Here is a 22,516-nt window from a genome sequence, read left to right as displayed (position 1 = left end):
GTCAAATTTGATAAAAATTAAAAGATGCTGAGTTTGGATTCATTCCATATATCAGAATAGTGTGATGAATATGAGACTAGAATTTAATTTCTGCTCTTGGCCTTGTTGAACTGGGCCAGGGGATTCAAAGCAAAACCAAATCCAAACTTATACAGATGAGACAATTGGTATGCATTTGGAGACTTATTCCTGACTGTTTTATGGCTTTGCATACAGCCACATCTCCCTAAGTGAGGGGGTTAGGGAAGTCATTCTGCCTCTGGTCTCCATCTTACCAACATAGAATCTACTTTGAGGGCAGGTAGATTCTGTGCCTCAATTTGGCCTGGGGCAGTGGAAAATGTGCTGGATTAAACAACTGTCTTAAGTCTTTCATTGCTGGACACCAAGCAAATCATTTAACCCTTATCTGAGCCTTAATTTTCTAAATTGAAATGGTGACCATGGATCAAAGATGTTGTGAGGACCAAATGAGAATGGATGCCAAAGTGCTTTGGAAAACTATAATGACTACAAACTAGATCAATCCAGTAATGTAGAGATGTTAAGTTGGCTACTTAGCATTTCACTTTGTCTGTTTGCTATGTTAATTTCTAAAGAATTGACTAATATTTATTGTGTTACTTACAGTATAGGCTAAGCTTCTATAACAAAAAGACCTCAAAATGCAGTGTTTTAAATAAGATAGAAACTTATTTCTTCTTCATGTAAGAGGCCAAATGGAAGGATAAGGGTGGGTGGACAGCTGCTTTAAAATCAATCAGTTTCACCATCCTCAACACTACCTTCTTTCTCTGGGCCCAAGGCTATATTACCATTTCCAGCTAGAGGAAGAGTGCATAATAGGCAAATAGGCAAGCAGCTTGTCTTTTGGTTGGAGAGTACTTGGATACTGCATGCACCATTTTGCTCACATCTCATTGGCTGGAACTCAGCCACACATTCACACCTAGCTTGCTGGGAAATAGAATCTCTAGCTCCAGAGCCATGTGTCAAAACTGGGGAGGAGTGGGAGCTGTCTTTAAAAGAAATAAGACAAAATATATGGTGGAGGACAGTTTAGTAGACTCCAACAAATTGAGATGTATTGTACTATAAAGTTCTGCTAAGATGTACATGTAGTTTGATTTGCATCAATTGCATTGCTTGATACCAAATAGCAGGCAATAAAACTTTTCAATGGCCATGGTGGCTATATGTCTGTATTCTGTCACTGTTAATTGATACAAATTTTCATACATGAGATAGGTTAAGGAGATGTTTTCACTCTGTGGGGTTTGCTATTCATCACACTATCAATTATCCCTCCGTTTGATAGCAAACTTGATTATGACTTTTTGCATCGTGTTGAACTTGGACAACCCACATGACTTACATGACATAGATAAGCAATGTACCTAAATCTTCCTCAGGATTATGAGGTCAGAAGAACACATTGATTTTGCAAAATTGTCAATAGGTTATCTCCGAGATGCCATTTCTGGTTTGTACTAATAGAAATGAGTATATGGTAATTTTGGAAAACTGCTTAATGTCTCTATGACCATTATAACCTTTTCAATTAAAAAGCAGTTCTGGAAGACCACACTGATAGCCTTACAGTTTCAGATTCTCTTATGAGATTGACAAACATCTAGCTAATTAACTAATTTACTCCTCCATTTATTTAACACATCTTTGAGTACTTGTGATGTTCCAAGTTTTCTGTTACGTATTGGAGGATACAAAGATGAAGTAAGACACACTTTGAAGAGCTGTGGCACATCCAAAGGGAATTGTTGGGGAATAGCCGGATACACAGGATTGGACCTCAAGAGGGTCATCTAGCATGGAGGTAAATATTTGGGGGTCTTTGGATTTTTGGTGATTTTTGAAGCCCTAGTAGTCGACGGGATTTTCCAGTAGAAAGTGAAGGAGGGCCTAGGATAGAACCATACTCTTGATTATGTATCTCACACTTGCACAGAATACCAGGGAGGGAGAGAGTATGATTTACAATGTCAAGTGCTGCAGGAACTGGCCATAAGATAAGGAAGAAGCAATATCCTGAGATTCCACCTATGGAGGTCATTAGTGGCTCTAATAGAGCAGTTGCACAGAAGAGTTTGCAGTGGAAGCAAGGTTCAGTTGTTTAAAGAGTGAACGGGAAAGAGGAATTAGAGATGGCTGATGGAGAGATAATGGCAGTGACGGCAATCTGTTAAAGCTAGTATTCCTGAATTGATTTGTTTGTTGTGTTTAACATTTAAAAATATCTCACTGGAAGAATTCACGTTGGCACAGATGTCAGTCAAGTATGAGGCACCTTTCTGTTGTCTTGCTGTGTAATTCCCGAAGTGGGTGTGTTTCAGTTTTTTACATTTATCGTGCAGAAGTACCTTTTCATTAAGGTGACAACATAATTTTTGAAGACAGCATCACTTGTTAAGGTCGTCAGTCATTTCCTAATTGTAAATTTTTGTAGCTAATGCTAGTTCTGTTGATTTGAACAGTGAGCCTCCTGGTCCATGCTTCTTTGCCCAAAGGTGAATGAGGAACCTACATTAGCAGTGACAAAAGTGCTGACAGGATTTCACAAGCTCTGCTGTAAATTATACTCATTATAACATGAAGATTATTTGGAGGGATTTGGATCTCTGCAAGCTTTGGTTTTGTATTATATTTTAAATTCCACTTAAAACGAATGATAGATCAGATCCTTACATCATTAAAATACATTTACAATGGGCCTTGCTCAGAACTGACCTAGATCAGACAATAGGAAGTTCGCATTAAATGGGCTTATGCTACACAGATATGCAATGTTCAGTATATGTATAAACCTCTAATTGTGTTAAATGTTTCATACTAATTTCCCTGAAACATGTGCATTAAAGAAGTGAAAGGCAAATTTCCTGAAATATATCTCCAAAATGAATCTAATTTGCATAACTTTTAGCCAAGGAACAGATGTCTTTTTAATGCTGTACCTATGTAAAATTTTTAAAACATATTATACAAATATGTCTTGGTGTAACTTGGTGTTCCTCCCAAATCCTAATTTAGGTGAAATGCTTTTGGTGGAACACTGACAAGGACAAGACAAAAAAAAATAAAGTGAAATGGGGAGGCCTCATTGTTTCCAATACCAGCTTAGCTTTAGAATAATATAAAGGAAATTGTTTCATTGTGGTATTTTAGATCCAGCTTTTTAAAATTTAATTATAAATTCTGATGATGTATTTTTCTAAATCATCACTTTTTAAATTTGTATAGTGAGCATAATATTGTAAACCTAGAAAGAGAAAAGTATACAGAAGTTAAATTAACCCATAATATTACCATATACTATTTGGTTTTTTCTCTTTTAATCTTTTATATGTATTTTCAAAATTGTGATAAAAGGATTATGTGGTTTTACATCCTACTTATTTCACCTAACGTTATACTGTTTTCCATTTCATTATATATTCTTTACAAATTTAAGGACTTGTATAATTATTCAAATGGATAAAGCGTGCTTTATTTTAATCTTTCCTATATTTTTGGAAGCTAGGATATATTCAGCTTTTTAATAGTCCTAAATAGTATTTTGAACATCATTTGTTTTAATTTGATTATTCACTCTGGATGATTCCTAGACATGAAATTTCTGGATCAAAGGTGCATGGATGTTTTAATTTTCATGACATATTATCAGATTGCTTTCCCCAACTGTTAAATATGTAGGCAAAACACACCTTTGTACTTAAGCTTTTCAGATTATCAAGTCAAGTATAGAACAATAATTTTGTCTTCTACGTACAAAGGGATTTTTGCATCTTCCTGCTTCCCTCTTTCTCCTCCTCTTTCCTCTGTCCACCACAAAGACATGTGATGTACACCACAAAGATACATAACGTACACTCTACATCTGCCTCCTGGGACTTTTATGTTTAATTTTATGATCATATTTACATTTTTAGACATACAAATCTCTAAATTCTCTTGAATTTTTTTGTGTTGTGAATTCTATATTTTTTTATTCCTTACTCAGGTCTAGAATGTATGTGTATATACACACTTGCACACACATACATATATACATATACTTGTCTGGTATATATTTTTTACTTATCTCTTGGATATTTGTGTACATGTGCATTTGTGTATATGTGCACAACTTTAAGTAAATTTAAGACACACACACATATATTTTAGTTCTTAATTAATGTAGGTGCTTTATTTTCTGAATTCATGAATACCTGAGAATGTCTTTCTGTTGCTTTGTTACACAGCAGCTACTAGATTGGGGATATTTACAGATTAAGACTCGAAGGTCTGTCTATGTATCTCATTGCAGTGGACATCTGGGGTGGCCAGTAGCTATGGTGCCAGCCTTGTCTAACTCCTTGGTAGGAAGCCCGTTAGTCTGTTTGGCAGCTTGCTCTCTTTTCTCTCTGCTATTTCTCTTCAACTCTCACGTGGTGGATGTGTGGACAGTTTTCCATTAACTCTACCTGAATTTGATGAGCCCTTTGATGTACACAATCAGGTCTTTTTCTCTGTTCTATTCTGAAATGTTTCTTTAATTTTCCCTTTGATCATTGTTTACATTCCAGATCTTGTCAAATAGTCAAAGCTGTAATTGTTAGACAAACCTACATTTTCTGACCTAATATCCTTCATGTCTCTATTCATTTTCATCTTTATCCTTTATTTACTTAGATTATCATTTACTTAAATTATTACGTTTGTGCTCTATATATACGTACCTTCATTGTCAGTTCTACTATTATATCTAATGTGGGCTTGTCATAAGGAAAATGAGTAGAATAGAATGTTCATCAAGTTAATAACTATACTTTGAATAAAGTCTTTGTGCTGAGTGGCATGGAAAGAACATGCTGGGCAAAGCAAGGCTTGGAAAACGGACAGTTTTCATAGGTAGCGTGTTAGACAGTCAACACTGACACCAAGGACAATGGGGTTATGGGTGTATGATTTTCTTCCAGTTTATAGCAGTCTTAGTCTTACTAATTGAATTATATATACACTAACTGAATCATACCATGGAAGTAGCAGAAGGGTTAGTATTTCAGTACCTGGCCTGGGCTGAGGAATTGGATTTGTTTCTAGATGAGATACTGAGAAGAAGACCTCATTAATGTGATCAGTTCAGTGCCAACACACCAAAATCTATTGCCCACTCTTCTCTGAAGCACCATTTCAAGGTGGGGAGAGTCACCCCATAATAAAAATCACAATGTCGGGATCAACAGATTTCAATTCTGCTACTGCTGCTTATATTTACTTGAAATTCTTAGCTCCTTTTTTATTTCATTTTTATTGTCTTTTCAGCTCATACTGTTCTAAATTTAATTCTGCTGTCTTTTTATCTCAGCCTCAGCATTCTTTTAGGCTTTCTGCAGGTTTCAGAGACACCATTCTTGATACTACTGAACGTGTTAATATTCTTTCTAAAATGCTTTCATGTTTTTCTTGTAAATCACTTTCAGAATGACAGCCTCTCCTGTGACTGAGGGTGACATGCTGTCTCTTGTACTCCAGTACTTCTTCATGGATTCTATACTGTATGTTTGCAATTTAACTCATTCTGAAATGACCCTTCCAGGCCCTGGGATCACCAACAGACAGTGTCGATTCCACTTTCAGTCTGTCTGCATTTGTAGAAATCTTTTCTCCAAGCTCTCCCAATATCTAGTGTCTTTCAGGCGATTTGGGGAGCTGTGTTATACTGAGATGGAATCTTGCCGTGCCCTCTCTTTCTCCCTGTGCTTTTGATACTTTGGAGTATTGGAGTCTCTGTATATCAACATCCAGTATGCACTTTATACCCAACCTCTTACTATAGGCACAGCAGCTACAATATTGTACTTGCTGTGACTGTAGTTCCCCTGTGCACCGCTGCCAGCCTCACTGCCATCACCCTCAATTGTTTCCATGGAGTTAATCTCCAAATAGATGGATAAAAGTGGTTCCCGGAAGAATAATCCTATTTTATTCTTACAGAACGGTAGGGATTTCTCATTAGTTAACTAATTTCTTCAGTTCACGGGCCAGAAATGATAACTGTATGAAGGCACTGCCTAAGTTCTTCTAGGCAGGGAAAAAGGATTTCACTTAACAAAAAGCACATGCAAGAATCATCTTTTGTTTTTTTCCTCAATCCATTTCAGTTGGTGTTGGAGAGAGAATGAGAGTGTGTGTGTGCATAAGGGGTGGGGTATAGGCAATACCCAAATAAAATAAGTTGGATGTTAGAAGTAAGCATGCTATGGAGAAAAATAAAGCTGAAAAGGATAGAGAATCCACAATCCTAGTTCCCCATTGTTACATGGTTTAAGACTTGTCATCATAATTATTTTTATGGAAAATTGGGTGAAGCTACTTTAAATGGAAGCAGCCAGTATTGTTATTTGAAATAGCTTTTAAACCATGATCCAGCAATACATATATTTAATGGTTTAAAATCTGTATTGTTAATCTCTGCCTAGCTACCTATTCTAATATTCAGCAACTATAATTGAAGAAGCATGCACTTAAAAATCGTGAAGTTGGGTAAGAAAAAAGAAAATGGATCTTACCTGCATCTTGTAAAGTAACTTGCCTCTTTAGAAGAAATGGGTAACATGAAAAAGGCACGCTCGCTGCTTGGTAGACACTGTGGCATGTGCTTATTTCAACCTAATCTATTTTATAGAATCCTTACAACACCTTTGTAAATTAAGTGTTATTGATCCCTCTGATGAAGATGAAGAAAATAAGGCTAAGGGAGATTAAACAACTTTCCTGAGAGAGCTTATCTAGTAAGTACCAAAACTAGGATTTGAACCTCAATCTCTTTGATGCAAAGATCATATTTCTTTTTTTTTTATTTTATTTATTTATTTTTCCCCCAAAGCCCCAGTAGATAGTTGTATGTCACAGCTGTACATCCTTCTAGTTGCTGCATGTGGGACGCGGCCTCAGCATGGTCCGAGAAGCGGTGCGTCGGTGCGCGCCCGGGATCTGAACCTGGGCCGCCAGTAGCGGAGCCTGCGCACTTAACCGCTAAGCCACAGGGCCGGCCCCAAAGATCATATTTCTAATCAGTACATTTTTCAACTTCAACCTCTGACTTGAGCTGATCACAATGAACAAAAGAGCAAACTCATTGGTTTTAATCCAAACTGTTGCCAGAGCTTGCACATGGTTGGGCCCCTGCATGCCTCTCCGACTTCATTTTAGACTCAACACCCCAGTCTCTGCTCCCAGCCCCACTAGCTTCCCTTCTGTTCCTTCAACACTGCATCTCAGGGCCTTTGCATATGCTGTTTCCTTTATGATCTTCTATCCCTCTTCCCCCCTTTTCCCTATATACTCGCCTCCTCCTTCTCTTCCAGGTCTTAGCTCAAATATCATTTGCTTAGAGTCTTCTTCTGACCACTTTATATGAAGAGGGTGCCCCTCCCCATTTAAAGTTTCTTATCGCCTATTTGATTCCTTCTTATTCAGAGCACGTAACCAGGTGGAAATCAATGTGTTCACTTATTCATTTGTTATGTCTCCCTCTACAGAAGGTAAGCTCTCTGAGGGCAGGAATTTTCTCCCTCTTGGTTATAACTATATCAACCAAACTTAGAGCAGCGTTTGGTGTATAATAAGTGTTGAAAATACAATTGAATAAAGAAGGGATGAATGACTTTGAGATTTACCCATTTGTTTCTAATTGGCAGCAGTGTCTTTAAAAATTTTTTGATGGGATGTATTTGAAAACTAATGTCTTTGATAATTTTGAGCGTTCTAAATCATGTTTAAACCTTGATCAGGATACTTAATATGATAACCACATACTATTACAACTTCCTGCAGTAACAGATTTCTGCTTTGGTTTTGATGTGCCCAATGGTCTTGTTTAAATAACTAATCTGAAAATAAATTTTATTTAATAAGAATAAAACTCTATAGCTAATTATCTCCAATAAAATTATTGTTATAGTGTTATAGAATAAGGATTTAGTACACTCTCTAGTCTAACTGAAATATTATGGAAAGGTAAAAGGCTTCTTTAAGGCAACATGGGTAGATCCAGGTCCAGAAACTCAGGACGGGGCTCTTTCCATTATATCAGGTCGACCCATACTGTGTTTCTTCTGCTTGCCTCCCATTCCCCAATTAGAGTGAATATTCCTGTAGGAGCAATAGATTATGTATAGCATTTAATCAAAATCTGTATTTCAGAAAGAAAAGTATCAATATTAATCAAAGTTCTCAGTTTATCTCAAATCCATAAGAAATGAAACAGTAACATTCATGGGTACCTTAATACTGAAATCATTGCACATTATTCCGTCTCAGGCAGCTGTACTGTAGACACCGAGGACTGCAGGCTACATCTTTAAACAGAAAGGAAAAGAAATATCAAGTTAAGGATGAAACAAATGATCAAATTTTACACATTGTATTTTGCTGCACTTTAGCAACTGCAACTATTGCATATGAACCTCATGTTCAGAAATCACAAATTTTAAATCATATTTAATAACTTATGGACTTATACAAATAATTCTTATGTGACAAAAGAATTCCTTATTTTTCAGAAATGTTTCCTGACAATATGGTTTGATTTACAAAAATTTACACACACATTTCTAAAAAAGAAGATATACCTTGCCTTCATGTCTTTTTAGAAGCCAATCTTTCTGAGACAAAAACAAACAAATTAAATTATATTTTTATATAGAGATGAAGGAAAATGGACATGTGCTTCATCAGCATAAACAATATGCCCAGTAAACACAGACAGTGAATATGGAAAGCATTCCATATAGTTCAAAAATAGTGTTTTTGCTAGGAAGTGATTCTCATAAGCATGGTGTAATCAAGCCTTGTATTGTCTACTTTCTTCTTATTCTTCTAAGGTCAGCAACAACGTTGACTCACTTTTATACAGTAGAACACAGATCACAGTGTAGATGACTACGCAATTGAGCTTTTTTTTCTGTGAATAAGAGGATTTTTATGCTGACTCTGTAGAACTCCAGTTCTCTTCAGTTCTTGGTTCACAAAATGATCACAGGATATGGGGAAAATATTATTCATCCTCAAATAACTATGCATGTAAGTCATAGAAGCACTGTCTCTAGAACTGGGAGGGACCAAGGGATTATCTTGTCAAAAATCTTCCTTGTAGAGATAAAGATAGTCTTAGAATTCTGGTGACTATAGTAATGAGGTTTTACTTGTCTTTGTGTGTCTGTATGTGCAGGAATACATGGACTCCAATAAATACATAGAGCATCTGCTAACTCAACTCGAGGAGCAACACAGAAGTCTCTGGAGGTGAGTTAAATTTATGTAAGTCCTTAACTTACAGCAGGCTTTATAACTTTGATCGTGATCATGGAAGCAGGGAGTTGGCAAATGGTCTCTTCTTCCACTTGGTGTCAAAAGCACCTTTGGGGGCAAAAATCACCAGAGGCTACGTAGAGAATTCCATTCCTTTAATTAAAGTAAAGCAACAGTGCCAAAAGTTGTCCTTGAGTCAAGGACCTGCTCAGAGCTGGGGGGATGATGGAAATCATGACACTTGTCAAGGTTGAAGAATTATTTTGTCCAGGGTCACACAGCAAACTTATATGGTAGAAACTAGAGCCCAAATTCTCTGACCTCTTCCTGCTTAAAGACTAAGTTTTTCTATAATTAAAAGGTTGAACACTCCTGCTTAAAATTTCTGCTTCTCTTCACATTAAAGGAGAATATGTTAAGAATGTTGTTGTCTAGGTCTCGCACATTTAGTTTTTTTGTTCTACGTAGTGGGTTCTGATTCTAGCTAAGGAAAGGTATATGAGAACATTTGTGCAGGTAAATTGGAAAAAGAGGGTAGTATCATAGAAGTCATGTTCCCAAATTATTCATTCCCTGAGGCCCCTTGGGAATTGACTGGTAAAGATGGTTGTGATATTATGTAGGGTCCATGTGGTCATGCTCTTTCTAGGTGCTACTATGGAATCTGAATTTCTTTTTCTAAATTCCTATAACTCTTGTTATCTGAAATAAATATGCTAGTGCTTAATTACATGATGCCTCACATTGCACCAGAATTGTTTAATATAATTAGCTTTGTCTCCCAAGGATCAGTAAGCCTCTAAAGTCCTTTATTTCTTATTTCCTTGAAGCATGGAGGAGAGTGCTCTCTCTGTACACAGAGAGGGCAGGTAAATATTTACTAACTCTGTAGCTTTCTTGCCCAGCCTCATCCAAATCTGTCACCACTGGTCTCTGTACCAAGCTATGCTGCCCCTTCTTCATGACCCTTGTAGCAAATCCTAGAACCTTGAGATTTGTCTTGCCTGAGGAATTCTAGTTCTTGGGTAAAGTGCCTGATATTTTCATGTGTTCTGCCCTTATATTAGTTTTCTTACTAGAGAACAGATCTGTGGTTTATAGTAATGGATGATATTCTATTTCTGTACATAGAAAAACTGCTGGTAGGATACAACAAAAATGTATAATTTTTAAGCCTGCTTGCTACTGACAGACACACCAGTTAATTTTATGTAACTTGATGCAATATTTGTTAGGTTTGTTTTTGAGATCTATAACCTCTCGTTGAGCCAGTTTTCTTTTGTGAACCAGTGTACCGTATTAATAAAACCAACAATAATGTGTTTATGGTTATGTGCCTTTTAAATTATATTTTCCATAGATCTACTAAAAAGCATATTTAAAAGATTTTTTAACTGAATTTTAACATTTTCTTTAAACTATTTGTATAGAATATTTTGTTTTCCCTATCTTTCAAGAGAAAAATACCCCCCAAAATGATGAATACCATCTGACGAAAGAAATTAGAGTTTAATTTGGTCAGTAACCTTGTCTTATACACATCATTGGGAGGAGTAATGGTTTCATGGGTCTTTGAACCAAAAAACCTGCATGAAAAAGGATATTTTCCTGCTTTCTTAAGCTAGCTAATAAAATCCTTTTGGTTTTCTTCAATGTGATTAAATTAAAATCCCATTTCAGGTACGGAGTTAACCTAGCATGGAGTAAGAACTCAGAATTTTGTGTGCAATCATTTTCATTTTCCTTCAGAAATAGAATTTATTGCTGGTGAAGAAGCAAAGCCCTATATATAGTGTAAGAATCTAATAAAAATTCCATTTGAATAACAATAAAGGGCAATAGTGATATTTGAATAGTCAGAATAACTACCAGTGAGAAAATGGAAATGGGTAGTATTGAAAAGAAAATGAAAACCAATAATAGCAGATTTATATACTATTTATTGAATCATGAAATTATGCTTGATTATATTTTGCAAGCAGATCTTGACTGACTTAAAGTGATAGGCTTTCTGATGGTTATTACAATAGCGTAACCGCAACCAGAACAAAATTGTTTTTGGTGAAGGATATGTGAGTGACAGTGAGCAGTGGGGAAATTCTTTCCAGTTATGATTAAATTTTTAAAGTGCTTGCTTGAGTTAGGGTAGAATCTATGATGTGCAGAGAGGATCATGGGAATAGCATGTCATGTACACAAGCATAACTTGATTGTCTGAAGTTAAACAAATTTTCCCATAACTCAGTATAAACTTTTTCTGACTTTATTATACCTTTGATTTGTAGCTGCTACAATTTTCATGGAGTAGGCTGCTTATCATTGCTGCTGGTGTTAACTGATGGACTTCCATTTATACTTGAGCTAACTTACAACTTATGAGAAAAGACAAATTCTGAATATTTAGATCTTCCAAGAGCAATTGTAGTCAGCATTAATTTATGGCTACAATCTTTGAGGATTGATCAAAAGCATGGTAGACACATGTCCTACTGTTATTTCTACTTGCCGAATGATAAAAGATTGGACAAATGGTAGAAGATTGGATACATGAATTAAAAGTCTTATTTTCATGGACGAGGCTATTTGTCTTTAATAGATTTTAGTTGTTTCTCGTAGCTTAACCATCTGCTGTGACACAAATATATTGTTGTAATCATACTCTCAAGATAACCGGTTATTTTGGGGTCCTATTTAGTTATTTTACTGAAATAGACCTATAATCTGTCTCTGGGTTTTCAAATTGCAAAGGAATTTGTGGAGTTCAAATATAGCTGTCTAGCAATGAGCAGTCATTTAGCTCAACTGTCTTTTTGACACCAACAGAAGAAAACTTCTGTGAATTCATCTGAAGAAAAGGATGGATTCAGAATCTAGAACCTAGTCAAGGACTTGAGTACAAGTCTGAGTGGGTTTAATATGCTCTAAATCTCCCTGTTTGATGACCCAACATACCCAGTGACGACTTGTTTGTTAGTTGATGTTGAAATATGATTATAAATTTCTGTACGTTTATTTGTTTTAATGTGGAAAGTTAAGATTAGGAGAAAAAGGCTCTTTTGCATTTAATGATTTTTATATCATCTGTTACTATTTCTGATTTGGCTAAAAATATCTGTGACTGACAGGAAAGATTATAAGAAAACAGCTGCTGAGAATGTCTTTCTCCTAACATTTGATAGAGATCTTTATCATTCACAGTCTCAAACTAAGAGTTTAGAACAAACACAAACAGTTGGAAAATACAAATTGAATTCATGAATATTTATGGTGTTAATTACTCTTTCATGTCACATATGTGAAATTATGTATGAAAAATGGAAGCAGCATAATTTCCATAATAGAAATGGGAAAAGGACTGGACTGGAGGTTTTAGAGACTTGGACTCTTGGCCTGGCCAGCCCAAACTGGCTGTTGGGTAACATCTCTGAGATTGTAGAAAGTCCCATCCCTTATCTGTAAAAAGAAGGTGTCAATGTGACTATTATCAAAGATTACTGAGCACTGAGATTATATGAAACACACAATGTCTAAATTAATATTACATTTATATAACATGTACAGATGTTTAATTTTATTTTTCTCAAATACGGATACAGCTCAATTGTTATATAGTATTTAATACATATATCACAGACAGCTTCCAACAATATATGGGTAGAAGTAACTAATACAATAGAAATACCTAACAGCTTGCCAGTAACTCAAAAAGATAATGTCAAAATGTTCATTTCAGATTTTCATAGCTCAAATTGGAGACATTGTTATCAATAGCCTGTAAGTAAATAAAGAATAAGTAGGTTTTCATGGCCAAAATTAAATGACAAGATCTGGTGAATGCAGAGTGCCAACTGCCAGCCGAAGGATGCCAAGGTCCCATTTGAACAAGCTATATCTAGGCTAGGGTTTCTCAGTCTCGAGGTACTATAGTCATTTGGGGCCAGATCATTCTTTATCATGGGGGGGTGGGAGTGGAGTTGTCCTGTGCATTCTAAGTTGTTTAGCATCGTCTAGGGATGCTAGGCTAGGGCCTCTTGTAGTGACATGCCAGTACCAACCCCCCCTTGTGACAACCAAAAATATTTCTAGACGTTTTCCAAATGTTCCCTAGGGATCAGAATCATCTTTCCTCCCCATTGAGAACCAGTCACGTAAATCATCTACACAGGAATTTTCCTAAGCACACTCCAAGAAACACTAATACCCGGGTCACCGTTACAGATGTTTTAAGAAAAATAAAGGTATTCTGTGGTCAACTTTGACATATACTAGGTAAAACCAAGTTTTAAAATTGTTTTAATTACAGAACTTCTCAGAGCCATTTATATTGCTAATGTGTGCTATACATATTAAATATAGGATATAAAACATAACTTGACTTCTTAAAAAAATCCCCAAATCCTATCTTTCTTGCAGCATCTGTTCTGACTAAAGTTCCAAGAATGTATTTTGGGAAATGGTGATCTATCCAGTTTGATAACCAAATATACAAAAACATGGCTTGTACCCCTCCCTTCCCCTTTCTCCCTGTAAGTTGACTGGTACCGGATGGGCACCTTGGTATAAGAGAAGCTAGTAGTGTGAGGAGTCTGGGTTGTTGGTAAAGGGGGAAGTAGGTATGTGGAAAAGCCAATCCCAAGTTCATCATCATTTTCTTGGGGGGCAGCCTGAGCCTCAATACCGAATTCCAAGAATCCGAAGAACTATTAATTACAAGCTAGGCTTGCCCTAGTAAAGCACTTAACTCCTGCTTCCCCAGGGGGAGAAATGATGATTTCCTACATCACCAAGGGGAGTAAACACTTAACTGAAAAGCATGTATAGATCCCTGGTGGGAATAAGAGTCCCTAAGTTTCATCCCTTACAACAGTAAAATGATGATTTTAGTGTATCCAAAATTCTTGAAAATAGACTCCTACTTGTGCTTTCTGGCTTATGTGATTCTTATTCTAAGGAAAGAGGTAGGAAAAAATTGGGCAAAAACTTTGTTTTTATTCTTATCATGATTCAAAAATGTTGCTTATCTAAGTAGAGTGAACACTAAAATAAAATTATCTACATTCCAAATACTCATTCATGTTCTCCATAATTTTGACATATTTATACATTTTTGGGCGGAGATAATTGGCACCAGTGCCTAAAGTTTATTTCAGCTCTAATCTCAATTTCTGTAAAATGTGAGTGATATTAAAATAGCTTACTGAGAGGCTACATGCTATCATCCTATCCCTGGGAAAAGAAAATTCTTTGCTAATATGTTATCTAGAAATTGTCATGTAGTTGTAAAATAGAGTTAAGATGCAAAAGCATATACACCCTGAGAAAAGTCAAGCCCAGAGCCTCTTGGAGACTTACTTTCTATGTATCTTGGATCTTAGAATCAAATTATCCAGGCATCTAAGAATTAGCACGTCTCTATCCTCATGGGGTTAATTTATGTAGACTAAGGAGATGCCAAGTATTAAACAGGTTGCCTTTGCTGTAATCATAGACTTCCACTGGGAGATCTTTAATTGGCAACAAGTAAAGTTGCTCTGCATGAATTCTTAATGGTGGACACCAAATAAAATAAGAACTGTGATTTGTTTTTTAAATCCGTTCAAGAGAGAAAGAGGCTATCTCTGGGGGATAAAATGTGTAGCAAACAAAGAGAGAGCTCAATGCTCCGTAATAGCAATAAAAGCTCTGAAAACAAAACCTCATGCTATGCCAACTCAATAACAGCACATGGTTTCCCAGCTCTGCATCCCTGTCTCCCTCTGCTGAGGTCAAAGGAGACCCGAGCTAGCCAGCTTTACATTATCTTTCCCTCCTCTCAACCCTTGGGCTGGCTTTCTAAATCATAGCTGTATTCTGGGGCAAGTGTAAGTACAAGGGCCACCCTGGAAACTCATCAATGTCACTTCTCAATTACCCACCAGGGGTTGTTTCAGAGATGCAGACAGTCTCAGACCCCTGCCAAGATAAGAGTCTTGTCTCTAAGTCATGCCCTCTGCCCAGCACAAGGGAGAATAAATCAGGGCTCTGGAAATTGGGTATTACCACATGCTTCAACGGTTATGTCATCCCTGGGCAGTGGTGGGGAGGGCTGCAGGCTGAGCTGGATCCCAAAGGATAGTTATCACGGACTGATGGTGCTATTGTACAGGAGCAAGGGAACATTTAGGCTGCTTGTCATAGCTCTAAAGCCCCTGATGGAGTAACATCCCTGTCTTTAAGGTGACTTTTGTCTAGCAACAGAAGGGGCTAATAGAACTACGTCCAGAAAGAGATCTGGATTGACTGAACCAGATTACCTAGGTTCATATTTGACCTTGTACCTTAGGATTGATCAGCATTATAGTTTATTTAAGGGACCTGTGTATGATCTACATGTTTACCTGCTTAGGGGATTGCCTAGTGTTTGAACTCAGGTCTTCTGGGGCAAGGAGACACCAAAAACGCCAGAGTAAAACTTGACACCAACTTTATATACATGATTTCCTGTTTCTTATCAAGTCTGTCCATCCTTTACGGGGCCATGCTAATCCAGCAGAGAATATATATTAGATCTAATAAATGTATAAAACAGACTATTTAAAACCTTATGGGTTTTATCCCCTCCTTTTCATGCCAAATCTTGTTTGAAAGAAAAATTCACATACATTTATCAAGACTGTTCCACTGGGGCTGGGTGGAGGAGTCTGTAAAACCCGTTTCAGGAGACTCCTTTAAAAGTCCCAAGGTTTCCCTGAGGAGGTGGTGTTTTGATCTGAGTCCTGAGTTGGAGCAGATCTGGTGGGGCCAGGGCAGATGAAGAATAGCTCATTGAATAGATTGAATCTGAACTGCCTTTAAGACTTTTGAGTATAAATGTAGATAAGATGATGAGAAATTCAGGTCTAGAGCTCTTTATAGTTAATAAACCACGGTATAGATGGGGGCATTAGATTAATCTACAAAGATATAAAATTGACCTCTAATGTAACTGGGGAAATATCCCTACTTTAAAGATGGATTTATTGCAGCCATGGGAAGGTTGCGTTGAATAATATTGTACAAGTGGGTCCGTAGATGATTTGAAAATAATTCTAGTTGTACAGGTTTATGTTCTTCAAGAAACACTCTCAAAGTACCAAAAAATATTTCAACATCAATAGGATTTAGGGGTCATCCAGAGAAATTTACCACTATTTAATCTGAAAACATTTGGTTTAAAACACATTTGTTATTTTTAGATCCATGCTTATCTTAATATGATGGCCAGGAACCTAATGTGATTTATTTATCTGAAATTAAAAGAAAGAGCCTCGAGCAAAAGGCTTTTGTAGATTTATTTGGGGTAATAAAGAATACAAATATTCCCTACTAAGTTGAAAGAAGGAAAACGCCAGCAGGCAACAATATAAATGACCCACTCGATGTAAATGCTTGTGTTGAGGCTGAAGTGCACCCACAGTAAGGAATGACAAAGTGCCTTTTTTTTTTCTGGAAGGAGGAATGAAATGGGTAATTTACCATGGGCTTCTATTTAATTTTAATTTTAATGGAAAAAATAATCACTAAATTGATGCATGAGCATAATTTTTTTTTTTTAAAGGGATTGATTATTAGGATATAACTCTACATCTCTATATGGGTAACTCTGGAGTTAAAAAGAGTAAGGTTTTTGCTTACCGCCCCCCATTCCTTTTGAGCCTTCTTTATTCAGAGGCCTGGGAGGGAGTTCTAGTACCCCACCTCCACCCTCCAATTCCAGGGAGAGGTGTCTGCGCTTCTCTGAAAAGAGGAAATACAAACGACAATTTTTCTTTCCGCTCAAAGGCTTTGACTATGGCATATTGTGTACTCTGTATTACAAATTAGACCTCATAAATAACTCAACAAAGAGCTGAGGATGGAAATGTGCCCTGAAAACAAAGAATCAGGAATAGGTTGATGAAATTGTAAAACAGTTGGTAGAGACACACTCTAGATATGTCAGGGCAGAGAAAACTTCTAAGAATGCAGACGTCTGCTGTGGGGTTGGTTGAGGTTGGCAATCTACGGCAGGTTTCATGGCTCAGAAGCCCTCGTGAGGTTGCTTATGGGAACCTGGCTTCATTGCTGCTTGGTGTTTGCTCTCTACTGAACACTCACTAATTAAATGTTGTATATATACTCTCTATGGAGATGATCCTAGGTTTTCACCAGAAAAAACTCTGTAAAAGTCAGTAAAAGTCTGCCTGAGAGGAGAAGTTAAAGCCACTGCAGCTTTCAACTCTGCACTACTATGTTAACCAGATTCTACTAGTAGGGAAGGTCTCTCACTTAGACCCTAGGGATGCTGTGGTTCTTGCTCCTCCCCTTTCCTCCCCAATTAATGAGGACAACACTTCTGTAAAGTACTCCAAACATGTAACAGTGGCTGTATCCTTACCCTCATGACTTCTGTACCAGTTCCAACCACGTGCTCTCAATCACACACTGTCTTTTTTTCCAGTTATCTCATGAGGGCAGGGCTTGTACCCCTAAGGTCTTTGACCTGTAGAACCAAGTCTTCTCACTCCTCATGTCTCTTATAGTGCTTAGCATAAAACACAGAACTTCAAACATAAAACTTCACCTACCTTAAAGCATAAAGACCATTGGAGGTGTGTTTTAGTCATCTTTGTACCTAAGTGACTTAGACATTACAGATGCTCCAAACCCTTTTCTTAAGCCATTGAAGGGATTGATGATGAGTCAAGAAGAGAAATTACTAAGAGATCATGTGTTCATTAGAGATGAGCCCACCTTTGTAAGTCCAGGCAAGAGAAAAGTCAAGCAAGTATAGCAAAAAGTCTTTTCAGTGGCATGTATTGCTAAACGGGAAACACAATTTCAAAAGAGTTACTCTTAGAAAGTTCAAGATGCAGACATTTAATGAAGAAGTGAACGTGCTGGTAGTTATATGTAAAGCTAGGAAGAATGTTTGCTTTAGTAGACTTTTATTTCACACTTCTTTCAAAATTCAGTCATAAAGTAAGAAATTTTAAGGTAGGTTATGTCTGCATGATGGGTCATTGCACATCATAGAGAGGCTCTAACCAGTAATAATAATCAAATGTATATTTCTGCCCCAATTTTATTCCATTTATCTACCAATTTTATCTTGAGCTGCAAACAACCTTATCCATAGAAACAATGAAAGAATGTCTCATAATTTTGAAAGAAAGAAATTAAGAGACTATGATAGATTTAAAAAAATCCATGACAAAAATCAAGGCCTAAAATATTGTGTGTGTGTGTGTTTTTCACCTTGGATAAAGTGAGTTAGAGAAAAATCATAGACACATAGATCAAGTTACTTTTAAAAACAGAATTAGGGCTTGACCTGAGAGGCTAGAAAGGGGGTGCTTACAGAGAAGGTCTTGAGAATTTTGTTAAGATGGACATACACTTGAAGTCAGAGGGGAGTTCAGCATTAATAACAATGACATAGGCTTACAGACAGAGGGTAATTTTCAAAGGATTAGTGGCATAGAAGACAGTGGGATAAATATAGGAAAAAGGTGAAAAAAGAGAACAACCAACAATTAAAAGTAAATTATCATTTTGTTAGCTAAGTGCCTTAGATAACCTAATTACAAATAAGGGGCTCTTTTTCTATTTGTCTCCTACAATATTAGTGATGTCCACTCGAGTCCAGTTGGGGCTAGTGTTTCGTGGCACACCAGTACAATCAGTGTGACTGTGCTGTATTATTGCTAAGTCTTAAAAATATGATCCCTGGTTCATTCCCTGCAATGGGGAGATCAGGTCTTGAATCTGCCACTTACAGTGTGGTCCTGGGAAAGTCATTTAGGCATTCGGGGCCTTGGCTTCCCTATGGTAATGAGAAAGGGTTGAAATAAGTAATTTCAACAGTTCTCTCTTTAAAGTTAACAATCTAGAATTCTTACCAATTACCCTGTAGGCCAGCTGAGGGGTTGGGTGATGAAGATAGAAGAGAAGTGATAGATACATAGAATTACTGACAGTTGAAAGTGACAGTTTCCCTTCTTGAAAGAAGGCAGAAAATTATTTTTATGAACCTAGTTTTCTTTAAGCTCTAACTCTTGGGCTGTGTCTTGGCACTGAACCTTCCAGAGGTAATAAAACAGCATGCTGGCAGACCCAGGGCACCAGAGCAGGGTCAGAGTCTGTGACCACTTTCAAAAGGTTTTCCAGGAAATTGTTCTATTGGATAATGTTTAAGTTTCCACAGAAGCTACGAGCACAGCATGGTGCAAAAAACGTCAATTGCACAATATTAAAAAAAAAAAAAAAAAGGCAGCTCTGGGATTATGGTCCCTATTAAAGGAAATTGCATTGTCTTATGATGTCTCTTCAGCATTCCCTGGAGATTCACAGACTCACTGGCTAATTGAAAGCCAGGATGTGTATTTACCTGGATTGATTCATTTTTCTTGTCTAATTGATTTTCCTGTATTTCTGCTTTGGAAATAAAAATATGAATGGGGTCAGCTACAGAAGGGCACTCTAAAAGAGAAATTCTTCGGATGGGATACGCAATTTAGGACTTGGGCCTTTGGGACCATTTGTTACCAAAATGATATAATTTAAAATGTACCAAAAGTCACATCTATCCAAAAATACCTCTCCCACTGGACTGCCTGGAATTCTCATGCTTGAAATAAAAGAAATTGGGTGTCCAGAAAATCACCCCTGAAATCTGTACTTGCCACCTGAGGAGTGTTCTACCATTACTCTCTTAGCTCCTCATAGTATCTTACCAAGAATTAGTTTTCCAAATTAGATACTTGTGGAAATGTGAGTCCTGGAAATTTCTTAGCTAAGTCAACACGTTTAGAATGGAAGAAAGGAAGTCCTATTAGACATGTTACAGTACAAATTTACGTATTTCTGTTTCTAGCTACACATGTCCCTACCAACCCCGACCTCTTTTATTACTGATTATTCCTATACGCACACTCGCTAGTTGTCCGTGTCGCCATTCCAGACAAGTCCTACCCATCCTTCAAGGTACAGCCTAGCTCCTCCTGATTTACAACTCCTATGCAGATTCCTCAGCTACTCGGCCTCCATTTTTTTATCTTCCCTGCACTGGAGACTATACTGCACATGTATACATAATGATTTATAACTTGTAAAAACTCCAAAATATTCCACGTACCTTAATTTTTTTTTTAAAGCTCTGAATTTTTTTTTTTGGTAGGGAAAGATTTGCCCTGTTGCCAATCTTCCTCCCCCTCTTTTGTTCCCCCTCCCCAAAGCCCCAGCACATAGTTGTATAGTCCAGTTCTAAGTCCTTCTAGTTGTTTTTTGTGAGCCACCGCCACAACATGGCTACTGACAGATGAGTGGTGTGGTTCCGCGCTGGGAACTGGGCTCCGGGCCGCCTAAGCAGAGTGCACCAAACTTTAACTGCTAGGCCATCAAGGTTGGCTCCCACCTATCTAATTTTGACTCTGTTGTCAGCACCTGGCCTTCACTTCTGTTACATATCACATGGTGGCTAGCATAGGGTTGAACCTCATAGTTGTGCTAATACATACTGATGGACTTTCTTGAGCAGGTGAATTAAAAGTTCTGTGTGGTACTCTTGCTAATTAGACTGTATCAAGAGTATTTCAGATGTCAGTCAAGGACTTCACAAACCAGGGAGTGTCCAGAAGGCCAGTGACTAAAATGGTATGAGATGCAGATTACTAAATAACGGTAAAAGGAATTGGAGATGTTTAGTTTGACAAATAGAAAACTAAGGGATAAACTTATAATTGTTTTAAAAATGCAATGAGTTGTCTTGTAGAGAAGGGATTAGCAGCATCCTGGGATGTCATGTGGATGGAACTAGTAAACCAGTTGTCTAAGTTAGAACCTGAGAGATGGCAACTCAGCACTAGAAAGGAATGTTCTAGCACTTACTACCCTCTAACATGGAGGGTGTTCTTGAGACAGAAAGCTCTGTACCACTGCAAGTGTCAAAGCAAAATTGAGGTGACCATCTTCAGATGTGTAAAATGGATTCTGTTACAGTGGAAATGAAGAGGTCAGACAGCCCTTCATGTTGGATGACTTATCTGGCTTTTCTCTCTGGTCCTAATGCTGCCATCAGTAGCTCTACTTGTAATGACTATTGCCTCTTCTGTGTAACCCCCTTATTTATGATTTGAAGACAGTTTTACATGTTTGGCTTCAGTCTTCACTTTTCCAAAGGAAGCAATGTAGGTTCTTCCATTGCTCCTCATACAACCTACTTTTCAAACCTCACTTAACCATGGCCACCTACTGGATTTATTCTAGTTTGTCAATTTTCTTCTTAACATGTGGGGCTCTAATACAAACATAATATATTTTATTATGACCATATTACAACTCCAGTGTCAGTCATCCTTTGAGAGAGGGTTGTTATTCTAACTTTATGATTTCTCCCCCTGTGGTACTAATTGTTAATAACCTTTAGGCAAAATACCTAAAATTCCAGCATTGCATCATGCATATCCAGTTACTTTCTTGTGGACTCAAAGCATATAAATCATTATTTCAAGAAAGGGCAAGGAGTTTTAAATTTAGAAAATCCGTTCTCTTTTTCTCTGCTGCTCCTATGTTCCCTGACTTTTTTTTTTGATTGCCTTGTCCTGTTTCACATCTTCTTTTTTCCATTGCCAAGTCTTTATTAATGGCTAAGAGGTCAAAGCAGAATTAATAATTGCAAGTAAATTAGGTCATTCCTGACCTTGGTAGAACTTTTATTGGGCAATTACTCTGGCCTTCAGAAGGAAGAAGAGAGTGAGCTTCAGATTACCACTGAAATGAACAATTATTAACTTAACATTTACAATTCCAAGGTTAAGGAATATTAGGAAGGATTAATGCTAGAAAGAAGAAACAAAGCTCATGAGAAAATATTTACCTAGAGCACAGCCAAAGTGAATGGAATTATTGGATGTTCTGAGGACAGAGATTAAAATTGAGCATTGTAGATGTTTGTCATGGTTCACATTAGATTTTTTCAATTTCAGCCATATTATGACAGCCATATTATTTACAAAAGAAGATACCACTTTTTGAAGATACATTGTGTTAAGAGTTTCAGATCATTTATTTTGGAAATCCAATTCCACTGCCCCTTCTTTGTGTTCACCCCACTCCAGTATCTCTGAGAGCCCATTTACTACACTAGCAGGCGATTTTATTTTTCTGCTTTGATGCTAAACCATTGTTATAAAAGTTCCATTTCCAGGCA

General features: G+C 37.1%; 1 protein-coding gene across 1 annotated transcript in view; it reads left to right on the top strand.

The window, feature by feature from the left end:
• NCKAP5 (NCK associated protein 5) overlaps nt 1-22,516 on the top strand; it is an 863,809-nt gene that overhangs the window by 317,130 nt on the left and 524,163 nt on the right. Inside the window, exon 3 of the mRNA XM_058549746.1 lies at nt 9,230-9,303. Within this exon, the coding sequence (XP_058405729.1) occupies nt 9,230-9,303 (74 nt within the window). The remainder of the gene's footprint in view (nt 1-9,229; nt 9,304-22,516) is intronic.

The sequence above is a fragment of the Diceros bicornis genome, chromosome 10 (genome assembly GCF_020826845.1).
Source record: "Diceros bicornis minor isolate mBicDic1 chromosome 10, mDicBic1.mat.cur, whole genome shotgun sequence".
Taxonomy (NCBI): domain Eukaryota; kingdom Metazoa; phylum Chordata; class Mammalia; order Perissodactyla; family Rhinocerotidae; genus Diceros; species Diceros bicornis.
Note: the sequence above shows the minus strand (reverse complement) of the source record. Positions and strands in the feature narration are given on the sequence as shown.